Source organism: Protopterus annectens, chromosome 5.part1 (genome assembly GCF_019279795.1).
Source record: "Protopterus annectens isolate FY-2018-M chromosome 5.part1, PAN1.0, whole genome shotgun sequence".
Taxonomy (NCBI): Eukaryota; Metazoa; Chordata; order Ceratodontiformes; family Protopteridae; genus Protopterus; species Protopterus annectens.
This window is the reverse complement of record NC_056736.1, coordinates 61,338,769-61,364,885: the sequence shown is the minus strand read 5'-3', so window position 1 is coordinate 61,364,885 and position 26,117 is coordinate 61,338,769. Positions and strand designations below refer to the sequence as shown.

Sequence of the window (26,117 nt, the reverse complement as noted above, 5' to 3'; positions counted from 1 at the left end):
AACAAACAAAATAAATAAATAAAATAGCTAAACTGCTATGACATATTTCCACTGAAGCTAATCCTCACTCACTTTGATTTGAGTACAAACTAACTTACAGAAGATACTTTTCTAAACTCCCTCACTTCCTTCTTCTGTTCTTTACCTTAACTTTTTCTACTTTATATTTTATTTTTCATAGCATCATAGGAAGTTACTAGGCTAATGGGCCTGTGGCCCTTCCAAGCCTAGTCAAGAGTTTATCCCCAAAAAGAAACCTCAGTCAGCAACTGTCGCCCCTGTCAATGAGGGACACAGGTGGAACCCCTGGGACAAATTTATAGTTTCCCATCCACTCAAGGTTGCACTTGAAGTGGGTCAGCGAGGTACTCTATTTGTGTATGGGAAGTGTATTCCAAAGATGGGGCAGCCTCTGGGAGACAAACCTGTCTCTCAAGCAGGTTTTGTTGATGTTGCATATTAGATTCAGGCCTTTCAAGCGACTAGTACATGAGGTGTTAGACTTACGGATATGGAGAATTTCTAGAAGGGGAGAGTCCGAGACTGCCTTGTAGGTGAGACACAGATCACCTCTGAGCAACCTGTATACCAAGTAGAGCAATAGTGATTTGAGCCTGTCCACATAGGACAGATGTTGGAGGCCATGGATTCTCTTTGTGAGGTATTTCTGTGGCCTTTCCAGTTGGTGCAGATGTTTGGAGAGGTACATACCAAATGGGGTGTTATACTCAATTATTGGTCTAATGAGGGAGGAGTATAGAGAGGTAATAACCTTCTTTTTTCTGGATGCAATCCCTTTACTTATGAGATGAACCAAGTAAAAGGCTTTTCTGACCACTGCTGCTAAATGATGGTCAAATATAAGATTATCAACCTGAGTACCCAGGTCTCTCACCACAGGTTGTGTGCTTAGGGAGTCACCGCTGATGTGGTAATCAGTAGGGGTCATGTTTTTGCCGCATGGTATGCGGATACATTTTTTTGCGTTTAGGTTGAGGCCATGAGTCTGGCACCAGTCATTAGTTGCTGATACCCTCTTGCAGTATGTTAACATCATTTGGGGAGTCAGTGACAGCACCCAACTTACAGTTGTCTATAAACTTGGTCAGCCACAAGTCTTTGCCTGGACCTCTGAGAAGTAGATGCCAACAGTAGGGGTCTCAGGACAGATCCATTCGAGACTCCACTAGTGACAGGTCTGCTAACAGAGAGTGAAGCACCTATTTTGACCTTGAGGGTCCTGTTGGTGAGCCAGTTGGCCACCTACCCGATGAGATAGGAATTTATGCCAAGTTGTGTTAGCTTTTCGATGATGCCCGAGGGGGGATTGTGTCAAAGGCCCTGGCCAAGACAAAGTAAGCTGTATGTACTGACTTTCCTTCATCCAGAGCCTTGGTGACAGTCTCAAAGTCAACCAGGTTCAACAGGCAAGATCTGTCCCTGATGAAGCCGAACTGGGTGGGGTAAAGTGCTTGGAGATTGCCTGTGTCCTTGTTTATGAGATCCATAATAATATACTCCATTGCTTTACAGATCAGACTTGTCAAGCTAATGGGGCGATAGTTTCCAGGGTCAGTAGTGGCACCACCTTTGTGCAAGGGGATGACAATGGCAATTCTCCACTCTACTGGGATGAACCTTGTGCTTAGGCTGTGGTTGAATAGGGTGCTCAATGGCAAAGCCAGTTCTTTCTGGAGATGGGGCAGAACACAGCCTGGGTTACTATCAGGTCCCATGGAAACTTTGTTCTTTGTCTTGGATAGGGCCTTTAACACTTGATCTAGGGAAATGTGAGGTGTGGACAAGTACTGGGGATGTCAAAAGGGCCTTTTGGGGGGACAGGGGGGTAAAGTTTCTGTTAGCTGGTTGGCTAAGTCAACAGCCTCAGTATAAGTGATACTGTTAAAAAGTACTAATTCGGAACAAACTTGGTCTTTGCCATGGAGGGTCCTGACATACCTGAAGAAAGCTTTGTGGTTTTCCTTTGTTTCGGAGACTAGTTTTGATTCATAATTGGCTTTGGAGGTTTTCACTAGTGATCTAATTTGCTTGCTGAAGCTAAGGAGGGAGTTTTTTTTCAATTTAAATGTGTTCCATTTTGCCTTTGGACAACAGTTTCTTCCTTTTGTTGTAAAGCCTATTGATAGAGATGTCCACCAAACAGGTTTGTGTTTCTTTGAGGAGCAGGTTTTAGTTCTGTTGGGTATGGTTGAGTCCATGCAGTTGTACAGGTGCCTGTATACTGTATTGGAGTACTGTTCAGCATAGTTGTCTGCATCCTCTGGGGGGTGGGGGGCTGTGGTGTGAAGCTACAGATAATCTCCCTTAGGAGGTTGTAGTCAGCTTTTGAGAAGTTTTTTAGCTTGATTACGGGGGCTTGGGTGGGATAGAAACTTTGAACGAGACAGTCTGATGATCTGATCTCACCAGGGAAGAATATACTATGGGAGTGGTGCAGTGGTCACCCATATTGGTAAGAACTAAGTCCAGAATGTTATCTCCCCTTGTGGGGGATGAAACGAGCTGGTCTAGTGTGTTAGAACTGATGAAGTCAAGTAATCATTGAGTGAGTGCAGGAATAGTTCACCCGGTCTATGGTGGGGTAGTTGAAATCACCAAGGATCAGGGTGTTGGGGGGAGGGGTACCTTGATGGAGTGTAAGAGAAGTGGGTGTCCTGAGTCATGGTGGGGGGTCTATAGCTGATTATAACTTCGATGAGTGTCTTGCCAACTGTCAGTTGCACCTGAAGTAGTTCCAGTGCATCATGCTCTTCTTTTTTTTCTTTAGCCTTAGTCATTAGTTCCAGTGCATCATGCTCTTCTTTTTCCTTTAGCCTTAGCCACTGTTTTCTCCCATTAACTTACTTCTCTATGTCATTTATGTAAATTATACAGTATAGTGACATAGCCTACATGTAAAAAATATATACATATTTACGAGTACATTTAAGAAAAAATAAAAACGAAGCATACAATGCATAGTAATACATAAAAATGCATCATCTCGCAGTTGGTGCAGAAGATTAAAGGGCTGTTAATGAGCTGCTTCCTGTGGTGCAATGGTTCAGGGTTGATTCCCTCAGCCTCTGTTGCCTGTTTAAATCAAAGCCATAGTGTTAGTTCTTGAGATGTCCGGAAAATGTCCATGGGGATCAGTGCTCCACCCAAGTTAACAAACACAAAATAAAAATGCCAGTGTTATAGGAAAGGTAAATGGGGACCGGCAACGTGACTACGCCACAATGAATGGCACAGTTTGGGTACAATAACATAGTATCTACAAGTACAGAGGTAAATTTTAGCAGTTAAGACAGAAGAAACTGTAGAATACTACAATACAGAGCAGAAAAGTTAAAACATGAAACGTTGATGTCAGAAAAGTAGTAGGGCAGTATGCGCTTACACTATGTAGAGATTAGGAGATTAAGTTCACGCCGCAATGACCACAACAGTTTACGAGAGAGAAGCTGTTGGGCTTGAAAATTCAATTATTGTTTGTGTTTTTATGTTTCTGTTTCTTGTAAACCATTCGAACTAGCAAAACGATCAGTGCCCCGGTACACAAATTCGATTAATAAATGAAGATTTACGTCATTAAATAATGTTAAAAATTAAGTTTTTTGGCAATCTCAAAACGCATGCATTAATAAAAGTTTCAAGTCTGGTATTTTCAAAGGGTGTTAGTACTTAAGCAGTGCCCACTATGGTACACGTACAAAATTCAATACGTGGACCACATCTACGACAAACACTTGCAGTGTTTTCCCACAAAACACTGCGGATTGAAAACACCGCTCATGTTTCAGTTACAGATATTAACTACGTACTGTTTTAACACTGCCATACCAAACATTGAACTACTATGTCGAATATCAGAAATTATCTACTAATACTAAATACATTAAAAGCATTAAGAATTGCACACACTGACAAAAATATAAACTCCAATCACATGATTTTATGCAAATGGGCGTTACTTCTTTGTCACGTGGCAAAAGGTCAAACCGTCACCCTTTGACACTTCACCTTGTTGCTTTTGTTCTGGTTTCTTTTTTGGAGTTTTCATTTGTTTTGGAATTCATTACATACGTGCTGTAACTTAGAAATTCATAACGTGAACACTTTCCTCTTTTTTGTAGCCCCCTTTTCTGTTGTATAACCGGCACACGTTAGAACGAGCATAGAGCGATTGTTTTAAATTGGGGAAGAAATATGGCAGATTTAAGTTTGACTCTTTCAAAGGAAGGCTGGTAAGTAAGTGATTGGCAAACTTACTGCGCCTTCACACACTTCTCGGACTGTTTGTGAACTGTACTTTCATTCCACGTGAAACTATACTACCCAGCCTTCTGTCATTGAAATAAAAGGTGGGACATGCTGTACCTCAGCATGGGTTGACACATGGTAGTAGTTCACATTTTTAGATACACTGTTATGTGTGTATGCACTGTGATTTCACTTGTTATTTTAATGACTAGGTAAAAGCAAGTATCATAAATCATGTTACTGCAGTTTATGTTGTTTTATTAGTTCATGAGGCCATGTTCAAACTGACATTACCTTGTCTATATAGAATACACATTCACTACTTGTGAAGTGCTGAATTTTTAGGACTGATGTACAATAGCGGATAATAAACCCCTGTAAGGAAAGCGCCTTTTATGTGTCATAGTGATTATGTTTAATTACCTGTTCTTTACTTCTAATGCTGCTGTAATAGCATTTTGCTAATACTTTTTTAATTTCTGACTTTTAGAACGTTCTTACACTTTACCCTACTTTTTCTTGGTGGTTACTGAATCAAGCGCTTTTTTGCAGAAGTTTTTATGCGATCTTGTCCCAGTGATTGCAAATTTCTATGTTAGTTTTTTCATTATTGAATGACGTTAAAAATCGGTCATGTTAATTTTCTTTACAGTCATTTTCCTCTAAGTATTTTGTATTAGTGATACCCATGTCATCTCTTCACTGACTTTGCATACGTAGTGACAGTGAACTATTGATTACCGTCTTATTAGCATTTGAAACTTTTTGATTCTTCGGTTCTAAATGGTTAACATTGAAATAATTTGATCTTCTGTAAACTTATATTACAACATTTGTAATGTTTTATGCTTGTGGCTCAGGAGAGTCTACTGACCAGCCTTCCTACCCATTAGCAAGTGTGAAATAAGCAAACAAATCAGTAGATTCGATGTCTGAGGTTTTAGAATCTTATAAATAGGTGATGAATGTCATGATGTATTTCTTTACAATAGAGAATTCGTTACTTCTAAAACAGTTGTTTCTTCCACAGCATATGTTGTAAGTGAAAATGTATGTTTGTTTTTTTACATAGCTGTAGTCAGAAATCTCATCTGGATTGTTGACATGCTGTTCATTTATGAAAGATGTTTGCTCTAGTAAAACTTCATAAATATAGGTGGGAGGTGCAGGCTCTTTATCCATTCATCCACAACCCCTTTTTCCTATTATTGCACATGGTGTTGAGATGTCGGCTCACTAGTGACAGTCATCTAGAACCAAGGTTTATTAGAGAATTGTTTTAACTACAAACCTTGTATGATTTGAAGTATTTGCAAATTGATAAAGTGGATTCAGAGGCTTAGTTTTTTTTTCAGAACTGACCTGGGTGGCCAAAAACATTTCATCAGCTTCTTAGTTGTTTACTGGGCTTCCTGTGTAGCAAAGCTTAGTAATAACACCATGCATAGAAAAATCTGTTCTTTCAACACACTTATTTCCAATTTTTATGATTGAAAAGCGCATATCACAGTGGTTTGGCAGGAAGTAATCTGGACTTATAGTACTTTGTTGCTTATACTTATGTGCACTATAGTACCGTGATGTAAAATGCATCTGCTTTATAGTTTTGTCGTACTAGCAACTTACATTTAGGAATGATGGAGTTGATGAAATCCTTAAGTTATGCATGTTCTCACTGGAGAGAACTGTGTTGTATATCAGCAACATATGTAATCACTTATGCTGTTAGCGTAGGCATAAAAATACTAAAGTATGTGAAAAAGAAAAAAATATTACATTGTTGTAGTGTTTATAATAAAGCATTATTTGTATTTTCATTGTCCTAAAACAGAAACTTTACTTTTTGCAGCCGAGTAGTGGAATTTCTTGTAGAGGTCTTTCATATCTCCTTTGCATTGTTGTTTTCCTTCAGATTTGGAAGACATTTAGGCAGTCTTGCCTTTCTGAAAGAGGTGAAATTGTAAATTAGTTATTCTGGTTTGAGCATTTGTTGACATTTGTTGAAGAAGACAAAGACTTTAAAAGCCACTAGGAGCATTTTGCAGCTGTTTGAACAGTGTTGTGAACTTTTAAACATAAGTCATTACTGCTACTAAGTCAGGCCACTGGAGCCTTTGATAAAGATTTCATCTGAAACTTTATACACTGTTCTATTATATTAAGTAAGTGGAGCAACTAAGAGTACACCACATCATTTTTTCATTCACTAAGTATAAAATCATCTGCATGGTGGAAGCTGTGACAGGTTAGGTGTTAGGATAAGGAATTCCAGAGAAAGTGGTGACTAAGATGAAAGTTTTCAGTTACATGAGAAGGGGAAACAAAATTTTAGTAAAGGCCTGATATTTTCCCTTTGGTGTCCAGTTATATTCTTGAATTAAGTTTTTTTTTTTCTTTTTTTTGTAAACGCAGTGTTGGTTTTATTTTAGGGAGTGTAGAGGATGGGGGGCTGTAACCCCTGCATACTTACATATCAGTGAGCGATAGTTTGTCTTGCTTAAAATCAAATTGGCAAGAGTAAAATATAAAACTTTCTTTGCAATTTTTACCTTTTTAATTACTAGCAAAGATAAACGCTAACCAGTTGTATTTACAAAGAAAATATACAGACTATATCATTTTATTATTTACTATACTAGATCACTTGGACCCAAACCAGTTTGTTAACCACCTTGATTTGTTTGGGTGGGAAATATTTTAAAATGCCACTTAACGAAGAACTAATGAAGCTGTTTTAGGAGTGTTGCTGCTTTTTCTGAATTTTTGTATGTATTCCTTGTATGTATGTTTTGATTAGTCCTTAATTTCTTTGTGAAATTTTTTTGTCTAAAATGTTGGCTTACATTTGTAGTATTTAGTGAAAATTGGCAAAATATGAATGATATTTAGACTTCCTATTTTAGCAAATGTGATTATAATCGTGGACACATCATTGAATGCAGATTAAAGGTCTTTGAAAGTGGAAAGAAAGAAGGTTTTTTTTTTAGACTTTTTGATTTTTAAAGTCTGTCATTTTTGAGGAACTTTGAGACTGGTCAACATGTTTTTCATTATTTTAATTCTTTTTTTCTTTAGAGGAATATATTCTTATTCATTTATTTTTTTTTCTTTTTGAGAGGGGACTTTCATACATTGGGTTAAGTTTTGTATATAAGAACACAGTTTGTCTTTATTTCAGTTTACAGGTGGTTGTAGCATGCTTGTGGTTGGAAACTGCGTAGAGCATGAGGCTGAAAAAAATCAAAATGTTTAAATAATAAGATGTAGCAATTTTTTTTTAAATATTGGAAGATGAAGTCTTTGATTATAAAACAGACTGAGCAGATGGAAATATTTACCAATGAATGTGGAGGTTGATAAGAACAGTATTCCAGGGGACAAAATTAGTGTGTTGAGCAGATGGAAGGAGTACTTTGAGAAGCTGATGAATGAAGAGAATGAGAGGGAGAGAAGGTTAGATAATGTGGGGACAGTGAATCAGGAAGTGCAACAGATTAGCAAGGAGAAAGTAAGAATAGCTCAAGAGGGTGAAGAATGGAAAGGCTGTTGGTCTAGATGACATACCTGTGGAAGCATGGAGGTGGTTAGGAGAAATGGCAGTGGAATTTTTAACCAGATTCATTAATGAAATTTTGGAAAGTGAGAGGATGCCCGAGGAGTGGAGAAAGTGTTTTGGTACCATTTTTAAGAATAAGGGTGATGTGTAGAGCTGTAATAACTGCATAGGTTCATAGGATCATACTAGGCTATCTGCCCTAGGGCATTTATAAGCCTAGCCAGAATGTGTTTGGCTTTCGCCACCCATTTTAAATCAGTTTTGCTATGCCCTTTTTCGAGGTTAGTATACTGTGCCTCTGTCTAACAGTGACACAGAAGTGATACCCGGGGTAAACCTACGATCCCCCATCCACTCATCGAGATTCCTCTTGAAGAGAGTCAGTGAGGGACTCTGCCTAACCTGGACTGGGATTTTATTCCAGAGTGAAGGGAGGCTCTGGGTTATGAATCTGTCCCTCCAGCATGTCCTATTTATTTCAGTGCTGAGGTTCAAGTCTCTCGAGCGCGTAGCTCGATGGGATTTGGATTTTCTGAGGTGCAGCATGTCCACTAATTCCAGGTTGGACATGGCTTTATATGTCAGGCACAGATTGCCTCTGAGCAGGTGGTATGCCACTGAGTAGAGCTGGAGTTTCTTTAACCGAGCAGCATATGGCATCTGTTTGAGCCCTTTGTTCCTCTTGGTGAGGTACTTTTGGGGTCTTTCCAGTTGCTGCAGGTGTCTGGTAAGGTACATCCCAAAAGGGGCATTGTACTCAATTATGGGCCTGATGAGGGATGAGTAAAGAGGCACGATGACCTCCCCTGATCTAGATGTGAATCCCTTCATGATTAGGTGGGCTATATAAAATGTTTTTCTAACCACTTTGGCCACGTGGTTGTCAAATGAGAGATTGCTATCAACTTGGGTCCACAGGTCCCTAATTACTTCTTCCGTACTTAATGGATTACCACCTATGTGGTAATTTGTGGGCACTTTGTTTTTGCCAAAGGGGATGACTATACACTTTATGGCGTTTAGCTTGAGGCCATGGCTCTGGCACCAGTTGTCTGTTTCTATGAGGCCCTTTTGGAGGATGCTTGTGTCGGCTGGAGAGTCGATTATAATGCCAAGTTTGCAGTCATCTGCGAACTTGGTCAGTCACAGTCCTTCCGTGTTGGCCTGTACCTCCGAGAAATATATACCGAACAGTAGAGGTCCCAGGACTGAGCCTTGTGGGACGCCACTTGTAACTGGTTTGGAGTCTGACATGGCTCCAGCAATGCTAACCATGTGGGTTCCGTCCTTGAGCCAGTTTGCAACCCATCTAGTGACATAGGGGTTTATATTTAAGCTGGTGAGCTTATCTATAATGCCCGAGTGGGGTATTGTATTGAAGGCTTTTGCGAGGTCCAGGTAGGCTGTGTGGACCACCTTCCCCTTGTCAATGGCCTTGGTGACTGTTTCAAAGAAATTGACCAGGTTTAAGAGGCAGGATCTGCCCTTAACAAAGCCGAACTGGGTAGGATCCAGTGTCTGTAGGTCCCCAATATCTTATTTTGTGAGGTCCATGATGATCCTTTCCATAGCTTTGCAGACCAAGCTAGTCAGGCTTATGGGGCGATAGTTTCCAGGATCTGTTGAGGCACCACCTTTGTGGAGAGGGACCACTGTTGCTGTACGCCACTCTTTGGGTACATATCCTGTGGTAAGACTGAGATTGAACAGTAGTTATATGTTTGGGTTTAGCTCTTCTTGGAGTTGATGTAGGATGCAGCCCAGGACACCGTCTAGTCCCATTGATGCTGTGTTTTTTGCTTTGGAGAGGGCGGCTTTTACCTGAGCATCTGAGATGTCAGGGGGCAGCACTCTGCTGGGATAGATATTTGCCCTTTTGGTGGGGAGGGGGGGTTTGCGCTGAACCTGTCAGCTCGGATGTTGGCAATGTCTGTGGGTTCGGTGTATTTTTTGTCATTTTGGACTAATTCTGAGCATATCTGGGAATTCCCACCCAGGTTCCTAACATAACTAAAGAAAGCCTTGTGATTATCCTTAGTGTCCTGTGCAATTTTTCTCTCGAAGCTGGCCTTAGATGATTTTATGAGTGCCCGTAGTTTTTTGCTAACACTGATCAGAGATGCCTTCCCTTTTTGGGATTTTGCTCTGTCATGTAGTAGCTTCCTCCTTCTATTTTATAGTTTGTTTATGGCTGGTGTCCACCAGACAGAACGTCTGCCTCTGGAGGATTGGGTCTTGGTTTTATTTGGGATTGCATAATCCATGCATTCCTGAAGGTGTTCATAGAATGCGTTTATAAAGGATTCTGCGGTCTGGGCCGTATTTTCCACAGGTCCGGGGGCTTTGAAGGATTCCACCTTGGTTTTGAGGAGTGTGAAATTTGCTTTAGAGAAGTTTTTCACTGTGGTTTTTGGGCAGGGGGTGGGGTCGGGATGTGAATATCCAGTGAGATTAGTTTATGGTCTGATCTTACCAGTGAGGGATGCACTTCTGGTCTGGAGCATAGAGTCCCCATGTTGGTGATGATCAGGTCCAGTATGTTTTCCCCTCTTGTGGGAGTGGTAACAAGTTGTTCCATAGCATTTGAGTTTCTAAATTCTAGGAACCTTTGAGCTAGGGTGTTGGAGCTAGAGTAATGCTCCCAGGATATGTCTGGGTAGTTGAAGTCGCACAATATAATGGTGTTTGGAGAGACCTTCATATTCTCCATTGTTCTCAGGAAGGCCGAGTGGGGTTCCTGGATTTGGGAGGGTGGTCTGTAGCAGGCTATAAACTGGAAAGCAGTTTTGCCCACTGTTAGTTGCACATGGATAGTCTCTGATGCTTCGTGCTGTGCCACCAACCTGGAGGTGTGGGTATCTTTGACGAATATTGATACTCCCCCTCCTTTTCTGGTTCGGTCCAAGTTTTCGGGCCGAAAAGCATTGTATGAGGTATAACCTGGTAGTGCTGGGGTGCTCTCGGGAGCCTTGAACCAGGTTTCTGTTATTGCACAGATATCGATGTTCTCCATGCTAAGGAGAGTTTCGAGTGCATGCATCTTGAGGTTTAGACTTCTGGCGTTGAGTAGCATTACTCTTAGTTTCTTATCCCTTTTGATACCTATGGAGGTGGGTTTGCCTTTTAAGCCTTGCCTAAAAAAGGCACTATGGGGTAGCAAGAGCCTTTGCCAATATCCGAAAGCCCAGGGGTGACAGGTGCAAGCCGTCCCTAGCGAAGCATCGTGGCCTGTCGAGCATGTCATCCCAGGCTGACAGGCATTAGATCCCCTTTGAATGACACCAATACTTAAGCCAATTGTTGAAATTGATCATCTTGTCTTCATATTGTGGCATCATTCTTGGTGAGGGTAAGATGCTACTCAAGGTCAGGGTCATATCGGCCTGGGCCACATGCTCAGAGAGCTCCTCTATGTCTCTTTTCATGTAGTCCAGGGAGGTACGTCTCAGGTCATTCACACCAGCATGGACAATGACTGAGTCATATTTGTACCTGCCTTGGAGTGACCTGAGTGCTTGTGTTATGTGGCGGATCCTAGTGCCCGACAAGCAGCTCACCGTGACCTTCTCCTTGTTCAGCCTGGTGAGCGGGACGTCAGTGTGCCTGACGATAGAGTCACCTATTACTAGTGTATCAGGTGTGTTGTTTAGCCTTAAGGGCTGTGACTGTTTGGCACACTGGCTTTGTGAGCTATGTGTTGCACGTGTTTTGTTTTGGGGTAGCGGTTGCTTGGGTGTCTGCTTTGGAGGTCTCTGCTGCTTAGGCAGATTTTTATTTAGAGCCTCCAAGTATGTTTTTGTGTGTTTGTGTTTGGTTTGCTGTCGTGGTAGGTCTATGTGAGACTGGAATTGTAGTGAGTGTGGTTTCCTTCTCCTCCTGACAGGTTTCGCCAGTACTGAGTTGAGAGAGCTTAGCCTCCAGTTTGGCTATATGGTTGCATCTCTCACATGTGTTGGAATTTGTTGGGAGGAGGAGAGGGTTGTCTGTGTACATGAGGCAGTTGTAACATTGCCTCAAGATTCCCAGATTCACCAGCTGGACCGGAGAGGAGATTGACAACTGACCTTTGGACATGCTAGAATAGTATTGGGAATTCCTTTATAATTGAAAAAAAAGGGCCAGTGGGGAACAAGGTACTCAAGGGGAGTTTGTGAGGGTAAAGGAGATAGGAGTCTTAGTCCAGCACTTTAGACTGCTCAGCTACACTTCATTGCTTATAAAATTGTTAAGTCACAGCATGAAGTTATGGGAAAGAGTAGTGGAAGCTAAGTTAAGAAGGGCGGTAATGATTAGTGATCAGCAGTATTGTTTCATGCCAGGAAAGACCACTACGGATGCAATGTTTGCTCTGAGAGTGCTGATGGAGAAGTACAGAGAAGGTCAGAAGGAGTTGTATTGTGTCTTTATGGGCTTAGAAAGCATATGACAGTAAGTTGGGAGTGGCAGAGAAGTATGTAAGAGTGGTACAGGATATATTTGAGGGCAGTGTGACAGCGGTGAGGTCTGCGGTGGGAATGACAGATGCATTTAAGGTTGAGGTGGGATTACATCTAGGATCAGCTCTGAGCCCTTTCTTATTTGCAGTGGTGATGGACAGGTTGACGGACTAGATCAGATGGGAGTCCCCGTGGACTATGATGTTTGCAGATGACATTGTGATCTGTAGTGAGAGTAGGGAGCAGGTTGTGGAGACCCTGGAGAGGTGGAGATATGCTGTAGAGAGGAGAGGAATGAAGGTCAGCAGGACTAAGACAGAATATATGTGTGTGAATGAGAGGGAGGATAGAGGAATGTTGAGGATGCGGGGAGTAGAGTTGGCGAAGGTGTATGAGTTTAATTACTTGGGATCAATAGTTCAGAGTAATGGTGAGTGTGTAAGAGAGGTGAAGAAGAGAGTACAGGCAGGATGGAGTGGGTGGAGAGGAGTGTCAGTAGTGATTTATGACAGACAAGTACCAGTAAGAGTGACAGGGAAGGTCTACAAGAGGGTAGTGAGACAAGCCATGTTGTATGGGTTGGAGACAGAGGCATTGACAAAAAGGCAGGAGTCAGTGCTGGACATGGCAGAGTTAAAGATGTTAAGATTTGCAGTGGGTGTGACGAGGGTGGACAGGATTAGGAATAAGTATGTTAGAGGGTCAGCCCAGGTTGGACGGTTTGGAGTCAAAGCTAGAGAGGCGAGATTACGTTGGTTTGTACATGTGCTGAGGAGGGATTCTGGGTATTTTGGGAAAAGGATGTTAAGGATGAAGCTGCCAGGTAAGAGGAAAAGAGGAAGGCCTAAGTTAAGGTTTATGGATGTGGTGAGAGAGGACATGCAGGTGGTTGGTGTGACAGAGAAAGATGCAGAGGACAGGAAGAAATGGAAAGAGATGATCTGCTGTGGCGACCCCTAACGGGAACAGCCGAAAGAAAAATAAGAAAATTACTGTCTGAGTTCAAGAATGCATTGGACAAAAAGCATTTCTTATGAATGGGTGATTAAAAAATAAAATAAGCAAATTAGGATCTGCAGTTTACTGAGCTGATATGGAAACTGCAGACTATATGAGCTAAGTAGTCTTATTCTTTATTCAAAATCTGTTTCACTTTATAGGTGTAATAAACCTTGGCAGAAAATTAATTAGCAGTTTGATAAATGTGGTTTTGTTGAATGTATAGTTTTCCATTTCTCAGAGATGACTTTAACTTCAGACAGAATCTTTAGAATAAGTGACTGTTGTGTTTTGTGAAAAGTGCTATGTTCAGGCATATAAAAGGCAACAAAAACAGTAATCAGTGATTGCACAATGTCTCCATTTATTTAGTAGGTAAACTGGTATGAATGTAAGTTCAAATAGAAGAAACTTTGCCTTATAAAAACAATGTGTGTATATTGCATTGCAGACTCTGCATAGTGAAACGTATAAGGAAATAATTGGTGAATTTATGAGCCAAGAAGAGAGATGAAGAGTACAGAAAGGAATAGAAAATGAGCTTGCAGGTAGAGTGTTCAGCCAGTTAAAGACGGTAGTAGAGCACCTCTAGTGTTTCTTCCTCATTTTTGTTATGTCGTATAATGCGTCTTTGTTTCATACGTCTGCCCAGTTAACTGCCCATGGGAGAATCTGTGCTTTGCTAGTGAATGTTTCTCTACCATTGCTGAGGGATTTTTATAGTATTGTATCTCATAACATGGAGCCATAGGATTGGTTTCCTGTAACAAAGAAATCTGATGTTGTTTAGATCTTGCAAAACGTACTGCTTTTCGCCATTTGGATGTTGCCAGCAGTGATTAAGTAAATTCCCTTTTTTTAGAGGGATTGCCAGTCATTTTTGGAATTCAGATGATTCTGACTGTGTTTGAAAACTGCGTGCTTGCTTCTGTGGAGCAGAAGTCTAGATTGCTTGCAGTTTTTGTGTACCTTTGAAAAACATATTAATTTTTATGCATTAAATGTGTTTTGTAAGGACAGTGGAGGATGAGTTAGGGGAAATTTGGAACAAGGGGGAGTAGGGTCCATGGTCTGATATCTTTTTCGTTTGAGCTAATTTTAGTCCAAAAACAGGCATGGTAGTTACAGACAACATACAAGAAAAATTTGCTGCAAGATTAAAGTATCCCATTTTCTTCATCTTCACCATGTGTTTTTCTCCAAACTGCACGTCCTAGTAAGATTTGCAGAGGTAGCAAGCTAAGCTTGACTAGACTACCCTAACCTAAACAGCAGTTTCTAGCTCATCCTGTGGGATTCCCAGGATTTTCCAGTCAAGTTGAGAGACTTAATCAATCCAGTAGGTTCATAGGTAGCTACTGGGCCAGCTGCCCTTGCGGGCCGTTTTAAGGCTAGTCAATTTCTTTTTTGTGTTCAAAATAACCTATTGTATTTGGTTATAAACTGGCCTTACCCATCCCATGGTTGATAATTTTATATTACTCCTGATGAGAGTAACTGGGATCATACCACAGATAATTTGAGGGGACCCATGTTTTGGATACAGCATTTAGGAGCTGCCTTTGCCCTTTAGTAGTACAGGGGGCTGTCCTGGGTTACATTTTCTGTTTCCCCATCCATAGATCCAAGTTGTATTTGAAAGTGGACAGGTATGAACTTTGTTCCAGAACAGTAGTATTCGCTGTCAGATATATATATACCTGTCCCTTCAGAAGTTGCAGAAGAGATTTAGATCCTTAATCTGAGTATTTCTGATGCCATTTAACTTGCTGATGTGTAGTAAATCTATTAGTATTGGGTTAGGGGATGTGTTGTATGCCAGAAACAGGTCACCTCTCAGCAGTCTGTGGGATGTCCAGTCTAGTGACAGGGCTGTGAGTCGGCCCATGTGGGACATGTTGTGTAGGCCTTGTGTCCCCTTTAGTAAGGTATCTCTCTTGGCGTTAATGTTGTTTCTTGTATCTGAACAGATACATGCCAAAGGGGGCATTATATTTAATGACTGGCCTAATGAGGGCTGAGTAAAGGGAGACAGTGACATCCCTAGATCGAGACACAATCCTGTTGTTTATAAGCCGTGCAATGTAGAAGGACTTTTTTACAACAGCAGACACATGTTTAATGTTTAACAGAAGATCCATGAATGTGTTGTGCCTTTTACAGTTTCTGCTATCTGTGTCATTTAATCTGTTCAGTCGCTGTCCAGAGTTCTTGTCCATATGTGAAGACAAGGGTACAGACTGACCAGTAAACAGATCTCTCTGTCCTATGGCGTATGCACCCCTTTTCTCTCACAGTCCTGTACAGTACATGAAATACTGTAGATGCTGCTTTTGTCTGCTGGTCATTCTGTGAATTCTCTCAACCCTCACTTATGAACTAAATACCAAGATACTTATATTTCACTTGCGTTAGCTACTCCTGTGTGACCTGAAGAGAGACGTTTACTGATTTTCTGGGAGAGAAAGTGACTGATTTGGAGGTTCTCTTTTTTAACCTGTTTGATTCACACTCAGCATTGAATTCCTCCAGTGCAGGCTGAAGATCACAGCTGCATGAGGGTGAGATGGTATTATTTGCAAAGAAGGTTGCAGCTGTCACATCCCCAAGCGAGGTGGTTTCCAGTCCTTGTATTTGAGCATGATGCTTGCTATGGATAGTCCATGAGTAGCACAGAAATCCAACAACATTTCTCTGCTCCGGTTTATATCAAGCAGTTTGTTTTTCTCAGTTTCTCTCTTTCAGATATCTCTGTCTGTTTCCCTTGTGACTATTAAGTTTCCCAGTAGAACTGCAGAATCTGTAGTTGGTTCCCTATTGAGTGCCACAACTACAGGCCAAATACTCCATATACAGTGGATATAAAGTGTACACACCCCTGTTAAAATGTCAGGTTTTTGTGTTATAAAAAAATGAGACCACAATAAATCATTTCAAAACTTTTCCCACCTTTAATTTGACCTATAACATGTGCAATTCAATTGAAAAACAAACAATCCGTTTGGGAAAAAAATATAAAAAATAAAAAAATGTACAATAAGCTGGTTGCATAAATATGCACAGCCTTAAACTAATACTTTGTTGAAGCACCTTTTGATTTAATTGCAACATTCGGTCTTCTTGGGTAGGAGTCTATCAGCATGGCACATCTTGACTTGGTAATATTTGCCCACTCTTCCTAGCAAAAGCGCTCCAAATCTGTCAGATTGCGAGGGCATCTGTTGGTGCACAGCCCTCTTCAGGTCACTCCACAGATTTTCTGTTGGCTTTAGGTCTGGGCTTTGGCTTTGGAACTGTTCATAATTCCCTCCACCTTGACTAAAGCCCCAGTTCCAGCTGAAGAAAGGCAACCCTAAAGCATGATAGTGCCACTACCATGCTTCAAAGTGGGATGGTGTTCTTTTGGTGATGCAAAGTGTTGTTTTTGTGCCAAACGTACATTTTGGAATTGTGGCCAAAAAGTTCAACCTTGGTCTCATCAGACCATAACACATTTTCCCATTTGCTTTTTGGAGACGATGTATTGTTTTGCAAATTTTAGCCAGGCCTGGATGTTTTTCTGTGTAAGAAAAGGCTTCTGTCCTGCAACCCTACTCCATAGTCCAGACATATGGAGAATACAGTAGATTGTCACATGTAGTACACAGCCAGAAATTCCTGCAGCTCCTTCAGTGTTGCTGTAGCTCTCTTGGCAGCCTCCCTGACCAGTTTTTGTCTTGTCTTTTCATCAATTTTTGAGTATGTCCAGTTCTTTGCAGTGTCACTGTTGTCCCATATTTTCTCCACTTTTTGATGACTGTCTTCACTGCATTCCATGGTATATCCAATGCTGTGGAATTTTTTTTGTACCATTCTCCTGATTGATACCTTTCAGCAATGATATCCCTTTGATGCTTTGTACGCTGTCTGTGAACCATGGCTTTTGCTGTAGCAGGCAACTGAGTAAATGTCAGGAAAATCCTACTAGGGTAGCCAAACTTTATTTAGGGTTAATCAGAGTCTCTTTAATTGATGGCAGGTGTGTACCCAAGAAGACTGAATGTTGTAATTAAAGCAAAAGGTGCTTCAACAAAGTATTAGTTTAAGGGTGTGCACACTTATGCAACCAGCGTATTGTACATTTTTTATTGTTGTATATTTTTCCCCTAACAGATTTGTTTCTTTTTCATTTGAATTGTATAGGTTATAGGTCACATTAAAGGTGGGAAAAGTTTTGAAATGATTTGTTGTGGTCTCATTTTTTTATATCACAAAAACCTGGCATTTTAACAGGGGTGTGTAAACTTTTTATGTCCACTGTTTATGTGTACTTATAATATCTGTGTGCATGAGAGAGAGAGAGAGAAAACACCTAGTTGGTAATTTTCAACATCTTGCACAACCTCCATCTTCTTCCTAATCAACAAGGTGACATGCCTTGCAAGATGTGTCAGTTTCCATTCCCAGGGTCTTGGCCTTCTTAGGCCTTCTTAATCCATCTTTGTTTTACTTGCTGCCTGGGCTACACCGTTTGCCTGTGGGTGGTGAGGCCACAGGCTAGCTCCATGTAGCTTTTTTAGACTGAGATATATTTCTTCTGAAGTTTCACTTTCATGTAGGGTGCTTATATATCACAGTATAAGATAAGGAATCCTGAAGTGTAGAGGTATATCGGTAGAGCAGCGGTGCTGCTTTAGATTAGATAATTTTCTGTCCAAGGCATTGTCAGTTGTCTCCATGAAAAAGTGATGCTGGATTAAAACTCTCCACAAGTAAACACTTGGGAGATCATTTTGCTTCCATGTATATATTTGTTCCACGAATGCTCTACCTCTAACTATCAGGACTACTCAAAATTCTGCCAGTTTCAAAACCTCTCTTAGAGACTACTTATCTTCTGTCTGGAATTGCACCTGCACCTTGTCTTCTCCTATCAAAATCTAACATTCTCTGCTGATTACTAACATTGATGTTTAACATTTATTGTGTATTAATATCAGATGTAAGCTTTACTGTTCCTACAGTCAGAAACAGTTATGAAATTTCCATCTATTTTTGTCAATTTATTATTATACCTTTAATATATCCAATTGTTAAATGTTACCTTTGCTGTATATAATCTTGAATTGTACCCATTGCGTTGTATTTACACTATGTGTATACTTTGTGTACTTGCCGTTCATGGAGCTTTTCTCCCTGTGCCTCCACTGAAAATGGACTTATTACAGCCCAGTGGACTGCCCTGGTAAACAAATGCAGATAAAAAAAAAAAATAATAATGTCTCTTGAGATGCTTTTCTTTGCTAGAGCAAACAGTGGAGAGAGAGTGGTTCCTTGTCAGGCAGTTTCACCCGCCAGGACCTCAGTAAAAGGAAATAATATTGAATTCAAGCAATATATAAGCCTACAGGCTTCAGCCCAGCAATCATCCAGTCTAGGTCATTCTACAGAGTTGTGCAACCAGAGGATAATTTGTGATTCCTGGTATCCCCTTAATTTAAGGGAGACCCAAGACAATGTATCTATCCTTTTCAGGAATATAAAAATAAAAGTGCAGCACTTGCCAGCCAAGTAATTCTGTTATACCTGAAGTACTGTTGAGAGCTGAGACTGTCAACACTGCATCATTATTAAATCCTAATGGCTTCTCTCCCATAGTGCTTTAAACCTGATTTGTAAATGGGAACGTCAAAGGATTTCACCAGTGCTGAAAAAAAATATTGCACAGTGGATGAGTGATTAGAACTACTCTTCTGCATTATCCAGCTCCCTAAGTTGTAAATTGGAGTTTACTGAGACTTTACATCTGGTAAGATTATTTTTTTTAAACAAGAAACATCTTTTTTAAATTATCATGTATGACATAGGCAATCTTAAATTTATATAAATGATTTTTTTTCAATTATAAAGGAATTCCCAGTACTATTCTAGCATGTCCAAAGGTCAGTTGTCAATCTCCTTTCCGGTCCAGCTGGTGAATCTGGGAATCTTGAGGCAATGTTACAACTGCCTCATGTACACAGACAACCCTCTCGTCCTCCCAACAAATTCCAACACATGTGAGAGATGCAACCATATAGCCAAACTGGAGGCTAAGCTCTCTCAACTCAGTACTGGTGTAACCAGTCAGGAGGAGAAGGAAACCACACTCACTACAATTCCAGTCTCACATAGACCTACCACGGCAGCAAACCAAGCACATAAACACACAAAAACATACTCGGAGGCTGTAAATAAAAATCTGCCTAAGCAGCAGAGACCTCCAAAGCAGACACCCAAGCAACCGCTACCCCAAAACAAAACACGTGCAACACATAGCTCACAAAGCCAGTGTGCCGAACAGTCACAGCCCTTAAGGCTAAACAACACACCTGATACACTTTGTAATAGGTGACTCTATTGTCAGGCACACTGACGTCCCGCTCACCAGGCTGAACAAGGAGAAGGTCACGGTGAGCTGCCTGTAGGGCGCTAGGATCCGCCACATAACACAAGCACTCAGGTCACTCCAAGGCAAGTACAAATATGACTCAGTCATTGTCCATGCTGGTGTGAATGACCTGAGACGTACCTCCCTGGACTACATGAAAAGAGACATGGAGGAGCTCTCTGAGCATGTAGCCCAGGCCGGTATGACCCTGACCTTGAGTAGCATCTTACCCTCACCAAGAATGATGCCACAATATGAAGACAAGATGATCAATTTCAACAATTGGCTTAAGTATTGGTGTCATTCAAAGGGGATCAATGCCTGTCAGCCTGGGATGACATGCTCGACAAGCCACAATGCTTCACTAGGGACGGCTTGCACCTGTCACCCTGGGCTTTGGATATTGGCAAATGCTCTTGCTACCCCCATAGTGCCTTTTTAGGCAAGGCTCAAAAGACAAACCCACCTCCATAGATATCACAAGGGATAAGAAACTAAGAGTAATGCTACTCAATGCCAGAAGTCTAAACCTCAAGATGCATGCACTCGAAACTCTCCTTAGCATGGAGAACATCGATATCTGTGCAGTAACAGAAACCTGGTTCAAGGCTCCCGAGAGCACCCCAGCACTACCAGGTTATACCTCATACCATGCTTTTTGGCCCCAAAACTTGGACCGAACCAAAAGGAGGGGAGTATCAATATTCGTCAAAGATACCCACACCTCCAGGTTGGTGGCACAGCACGAAGCATCAGAGACTATCCATGTGCAACTAACAGTGGGTAAAACTGCCTTCCAGTTTATAGCCTGCTACAGACCACCCTCCCAAACCCAGGAACCCCACTGGGCCTTCCTGAGAACACTGGAAAATATGAAGGTCTCTCCAAACACCATTATATTGGGCGACTTCAACTACCCAAACTTAGACTGGGAGCATTACTCTAGCTCCAATACCCTAGCCCAAAGGTTCCTAGAATTTATAAACTCAAATGCTGTGGAACAACTTGTTACCACTCCCACAAGAGGGGAAAACATACTGGACCTGATCATCACCAACATGGGGACTCTATGCTCCAGACCAGAAGTGTATCCCTCACTGGTACGATCAGACCATAAACTAATCTCACTGGATATTCACATCTCGACCCCACCCCCTGCCCAGAAAACCACAGTGAAAAACTTCTCTAAAGCAAATTTCACACTCCTCAAAACCGAGGTGGAATCCTTCAAAGCCCCCGGGCCTGTGGAAAATACGGTCCAGACCGCAGAATCCTTTATAAATGCATTCTATGAACACCTTCAGGAATGCATGGATCATGCAATCCCAAATAAAACCAAGACCCAATCCTCCAAAGGCAGGCGTCCTGTCTGGTGGACCCCAGCCATAAACAAACTATACAGTAGAAGGAGGAAGCTACTACATGATAGAGCAAAATCCCAAAAAGGGAAGGCATCTCTGATCAGTATTAGCAAAAAACTACGGGCACTCATAAAATCGTCTAAGGCCAGCTTCGAGAGAAACATTGCACAGGACACTAAGGATAATCACAAGGCTTTCTTTAGTTATGTTAGGTACCTGGGTGGGAATTCCCAGATATGCTCAGAATTAGTCCAAAATAACAAAAAATACACCGAACCCACAGACATTGCCAACATCCTAGCTGACAGGTTCAGCGCAAACTCCCCCCCCTTCCCCACCAAAAGGGCAAATATCTATCCCAGCAGAGTGCTGCCCCCCTGAAATCTCAGATGCTCAAGTAAGAGCCGCCCTCTCCAAAGCAAAAAACACAGCATCAATGGGACCAGACGGTGTCCTGGGCTGCTTCCTACATCAACTCCAAGAAGAGCTAAACCCAAACCTAAAACTACTGTTCAATCTCAGCCTTACTACAGGATATGTACCCAAAGAGTGGCGTACAGCAACTGTGGTCCCTCTCCACAAAGGTGGTGCCTCAACGGATCCTGGAAACTATCGCCCCATAAGCCTGACTAGCTTGGTCTGCAAAGCTATGGAAAGGATCATCATGGACCTCATAAATAAAGATATTGGGGACCTACAGACACTGGATCCTACCCAGTTCGGCTTTGTTAAGGGCAGATCCTGCCTCTTAAACCTGGTCGATTTGTTTGAAACAGTCGCCAAGGCCATTGACGAGGGGAAGGTGGTCCACACAGCCTACCTGGACCTCGCAAAAGCCTTCAATACAATATCCCACTCGGGCATTATAGATAAGCTCACCAGCTTAAATATAAACCCCTATGTCACTAGATGGGTTGCAAACTGGCTCAAGGACAGAACCCACATGGTTAGAATTGCTGGAGCCATGTCAGACTCCAAACCAGTTACAAGTGGTGTCCCACAAGGCTCAGTTCTTGGACCTCTCTTGTTCGGTATATATTTCTCGGAGGTACAGGCCAACATGGAAGGACTGTGGCTGACCAAGTTCGCAGATTACTGCAAACTGGGCGCTATAATAGATTCTCCAGCCGACACAAGCATCCTCCAAAAGGACCTCATAGAAACAGACAACTGGTGCCAGAGCCATGGCCTCAAGCTAAATGCCAAAAAGTGTATAGTCATCCTCTTTGGCAAAAACAAAGTGCCCACAAATTACCACATAGGTGGTAATCCATTAAGTACAGAAGAAGTAATTCAGGACCTGGGGACCCAAGTTAATAGCAATCTCTTATTTGACAACCACATGGCCAAAGTGGTTAGAAAAACATTTTATATAACCCACCTAATCATGAAGAGATTCGCATCTAGATCAGGGGAGGTCATTGTGCCTCTTTACTCATCCCTCATCAGGCCCATAATTGAGTACAAATGCCCCTTTTGGGATGTACCTTACCAGACACCTGCAGCAACTGGAAAGACCCCAAAAGTACCTCACCAAAAGGATCAATGGGCTCAAACAGATGCCATATGCTGTCCGGTTAAAGAAACTCCAGCTCTACTCAGTGGCATACCGCCTGCTCAGAGGCGATATGTGCCTGACGTATAAAGCCATGTCCAACCTGGAATTAATGGACATGCTGCACCTCAAAATCCAAATCCCATCGAGCTACGCACTCGAGAGACTTGAACCTCAGCACTGAAATAAATAGGACATGCTGGAGGGACAGATTCATAACCCAGATGCTCCCTTCACTCTGGAATAAAATCCCAGTCATGTTAGGCAGAGTCCCTCATTGACTCTCTTCGAGAGGAATCTTGATGAGTGGATGGGAGATCGTAGGTTTATCCCGGGTATCACTTCTGTGTCACTGTTAGACAGAGGCACAGTATACTAACCTCGAAAAAGGGCATAGCAAAATTAATTTAAAATGGGTGTCGAAAGCCAAACACACTCTGGCTAGGCTTATAAATGCCCTAGGGCAGATAGCCTAGTATGAACCTATGAACCTATGAAAATAAACCATACCGACGTCTTGGTTGCAAACATTATACATAACCACAATGCAAACATTATAGATCACTTATTCCAATCGCTGTTAGTCAACCATTACATAGCGCATTCAATTCCTGCCTTCTTTTAAACCACTTCCCATTTTTTCTTATATAATTTGCTCCTAACATTTTGTAAACATCCTATTTCCAGTTGTTTTGTCTCTGTTACTGTCTTCACTACTTCTAGTAAAATTGGTTTAGACTCCGATTTCCATTTTTTAGTAATTTCTGTTTTGGCAGCCATCATACTTAGATTCGGCATGGCCATACTATGTCTAGACAGTTCCAATTCTGTATCATAGCTTAAAACAAAATCATTTCCTTAGTTACACCAGTTTACCCACCCATTATCTCCGACAGAGCAGTCTGCAGGGAATCTTTGAAGTCTGACAACTTACTACACTCCCAGAAGATATTTTCTTCTTCATCACTCCTCCAAAGAATTTTTTCCTTAGGTAGACAGCAAATGTTGAGTTTATTTGATGTATAAAAATACCACTTTAAACACTTTTTCATGCAAAGATCCTAAATATTCTAGACCTTGTTGCATATTTGGGAGACATACATGTATCCCCCCATTGTTTCTTTGTGAATTGTTTATCCAGTCTCTCTTCCCAATCCTTTTTAACCTCCTCTGATTGATTCTTATAGAAATTGTGCAGTATTTTATATGCTATGCTAATTATTCCTTTCTTAACGGCAACTTCTGTTCTAGATTCTACTAAAATCTGTACCAGTGCTGGTCCTTCATTTAGGACCCTCCTGTTTCTTTCTCTTTGCCTATATTCTGATATCAGTCTTTGATAAGGAAGGCATTCTCTAACCAGCAGTCCAAATAAGTCATTGGAGTCTTCCCATTCTGTTACTTTTCCTTCTCTAGTTATTTGCTCCCAGTACCTTGGTTCCTTTGCCAATTTTCTCCAATAAATTCCAGCCCGCTCTTGCCTATTAGCTGTATCCCTAATTACAGTCATTCCTGTCATCAGAATCTTTTTTTCCATTCCTGTGTTGGCTTAGTTCTTAGAATACTTTCTGCTGCTTTATGAATATAATAGTCTGCATAGTTATTATCCTCCTTCCGGATCTGCATCCAACATCCCATTCTGTCTTTAAGCAAGGGGGAAGTTCAAGGAATAATCGTCATCCCTTTTCAATTTGAATTATAACCTTCTGCTTGTGTTATGTATATTCCGGTAGTCCTAAACTACCTTTTTATATTGGGAGGATCATGTTATTATCTCACTTAAGTCTTGCCCTCTTCTCCTCCCAGATAAATGTGTTCAACCTTTGATTGATTGATTAATTAAAATATGCCTGACCCATATGTAAAACTAAAGGAACTAAAAATCTTTTCATGTCTTGTATCTTATCCATAAACAAGAACTTACAGTTTCTCATGTTTTGCATTGTCTTTTGTTTAGTCTCGTCCCATATATCCTTAGCTGCCATAACAGAAGCCTTTTTAATACATACTCCTAAATACTTCATTTTATGTCACCATAAATATGGGTATTGATGAACCAGTTTGCGTATGGGTATGTAGTTTATGGCTATAGCCTTTGTTTTATCTACAGTAATATTACATCCTGAAAAAAATTTGAAACTGTCTCAAAATGTTTCCCAACACTGAGTTGTCCTTTTCTGGATGTATCGGGTACAAAATTAAATGTTTGCTTTCCCTCCATAAAACCACATTGATCAATATCTATTAGTTTCAACAGCACCTTTGCCATTCTTTTAGCTAGTATAGTCATTAACAGTTAATAAGCATGATCTACATTTGAAATTGGTCTACATGAAACTGGTTCTGATGGGTCTTTACTGTCTTTAGGAAAAACCTTCACTAACTAAATTATATACTATTTTAGTAAATGCATTTAAGTATCTAGGCGTCTAGGGAAGTTGCTATCTCTTTTATTTACTTCCAGTAGTTTCAATTTTTTTTTTACTGAGCTGCTTGCCTTTGTACCTTTTTAATTTTATGTTCCCCTCAGCCAACATTGTTCAGAATTCTTAAGATTTCTTGTGTGCCCCTGTAATTAGCTTGTCTCCATGGAAACATAAAAAACGAATGTACAGCTGCCTTCAGCTGCAGGCTTCTCAACTCACACTGAACATTTATTTGCTAAAAGAAGAATGCATTCACTGTGTTTTCTTATTATTCAAACCCACATGCTTACACAAAAACTTGTTTTAGATTAAGCCAAGGGATATTCACCTATGCAAAAGTAAGAAAATCATGTCATCACTACATGTATTAAAATTGGTGCACTTTTACACCTAATACCCCACCTCAACAGGCCAAGATTACAACATATTAACTTAAACATGATTTTGTCTGGCCTTTCTTCTATTTTGTACATTGTAATGCCTACATTTCTTAAAACTAAAAAAAGTACTTATTTACTTTAGTTTCTTTTATCACATGCAAATAATCACTGAAACTACTGTCCTTCACCCCTCCTTTTAGATATCCTTGACTACATAGTACACACATTTGTTGTAATATATAACATGAGGTTTATATCCTGAAATGTTTTATACAAATATTAAGAACACAAACATTGTTTACTTAGTTAATTTTAGTATCCTTCTAAACTGTAATGAAGCAGGGTATATGCTTTTCATTTCACAAAGTCAGCAGAAGTCCAGTGTTTCTCAAACACTTTTTTTCTTGTAAATCCATATTTCACAAATGTGATTTGTGCTTTATAATCTCACATTTATTCACTAGTTTCAGTCTTTGCTGGTCGTCTTCCTGTTCATGTCCATTTCCACACCAGGCTTTGGTTCAAGTCCAAGGTACTCCCAATTCTTTTTGTCAACTGCTGTTCTTTTTTTTTTTGCCTCTCAAGCATTTTCCTTTGTAACATTGGAAAATGTTTCACTGGCAGACTCTCTGTACAAGGTTTATTGTCAGAAGAATGCTGGGTAAACTTGTGTATTTTCTCTCTAGCCTGTTCTGCATCAAAAACATGTCTTTGATCCTCTAGGACAAA

At 40.9% G+C, this 26,117-nt stretch overlaps 1 protein-coding gene across 2 annotated transcripts in view; it reads left to right on the top strand.

The window, feature by feature from the left end:
* The first annotated feature begins 3,989 nt into the window (after positions 1-3,989).
* TDRD3 (tudor domain containing 3) overlaps positions 3,990-26,117 on the top strand; it is a 1,563,842-nt gene continuing 1,541,714 nt past the window's right edge. For both annotated transcript variants that reach the window (XM_044072885.1, XM_044072886.1), the window contains exon 1: positions 3,990-4,250. In XM_044072885.1, coding sequence (XP_043928820.1) covers positions 4,213-4,250 — 38 coding nt within the window. In that variant the 5' untranslated portion in view covers positions 3,990-4,212. The remainder of the gene's footprint in view (positions 4,251-26,117) is intronic.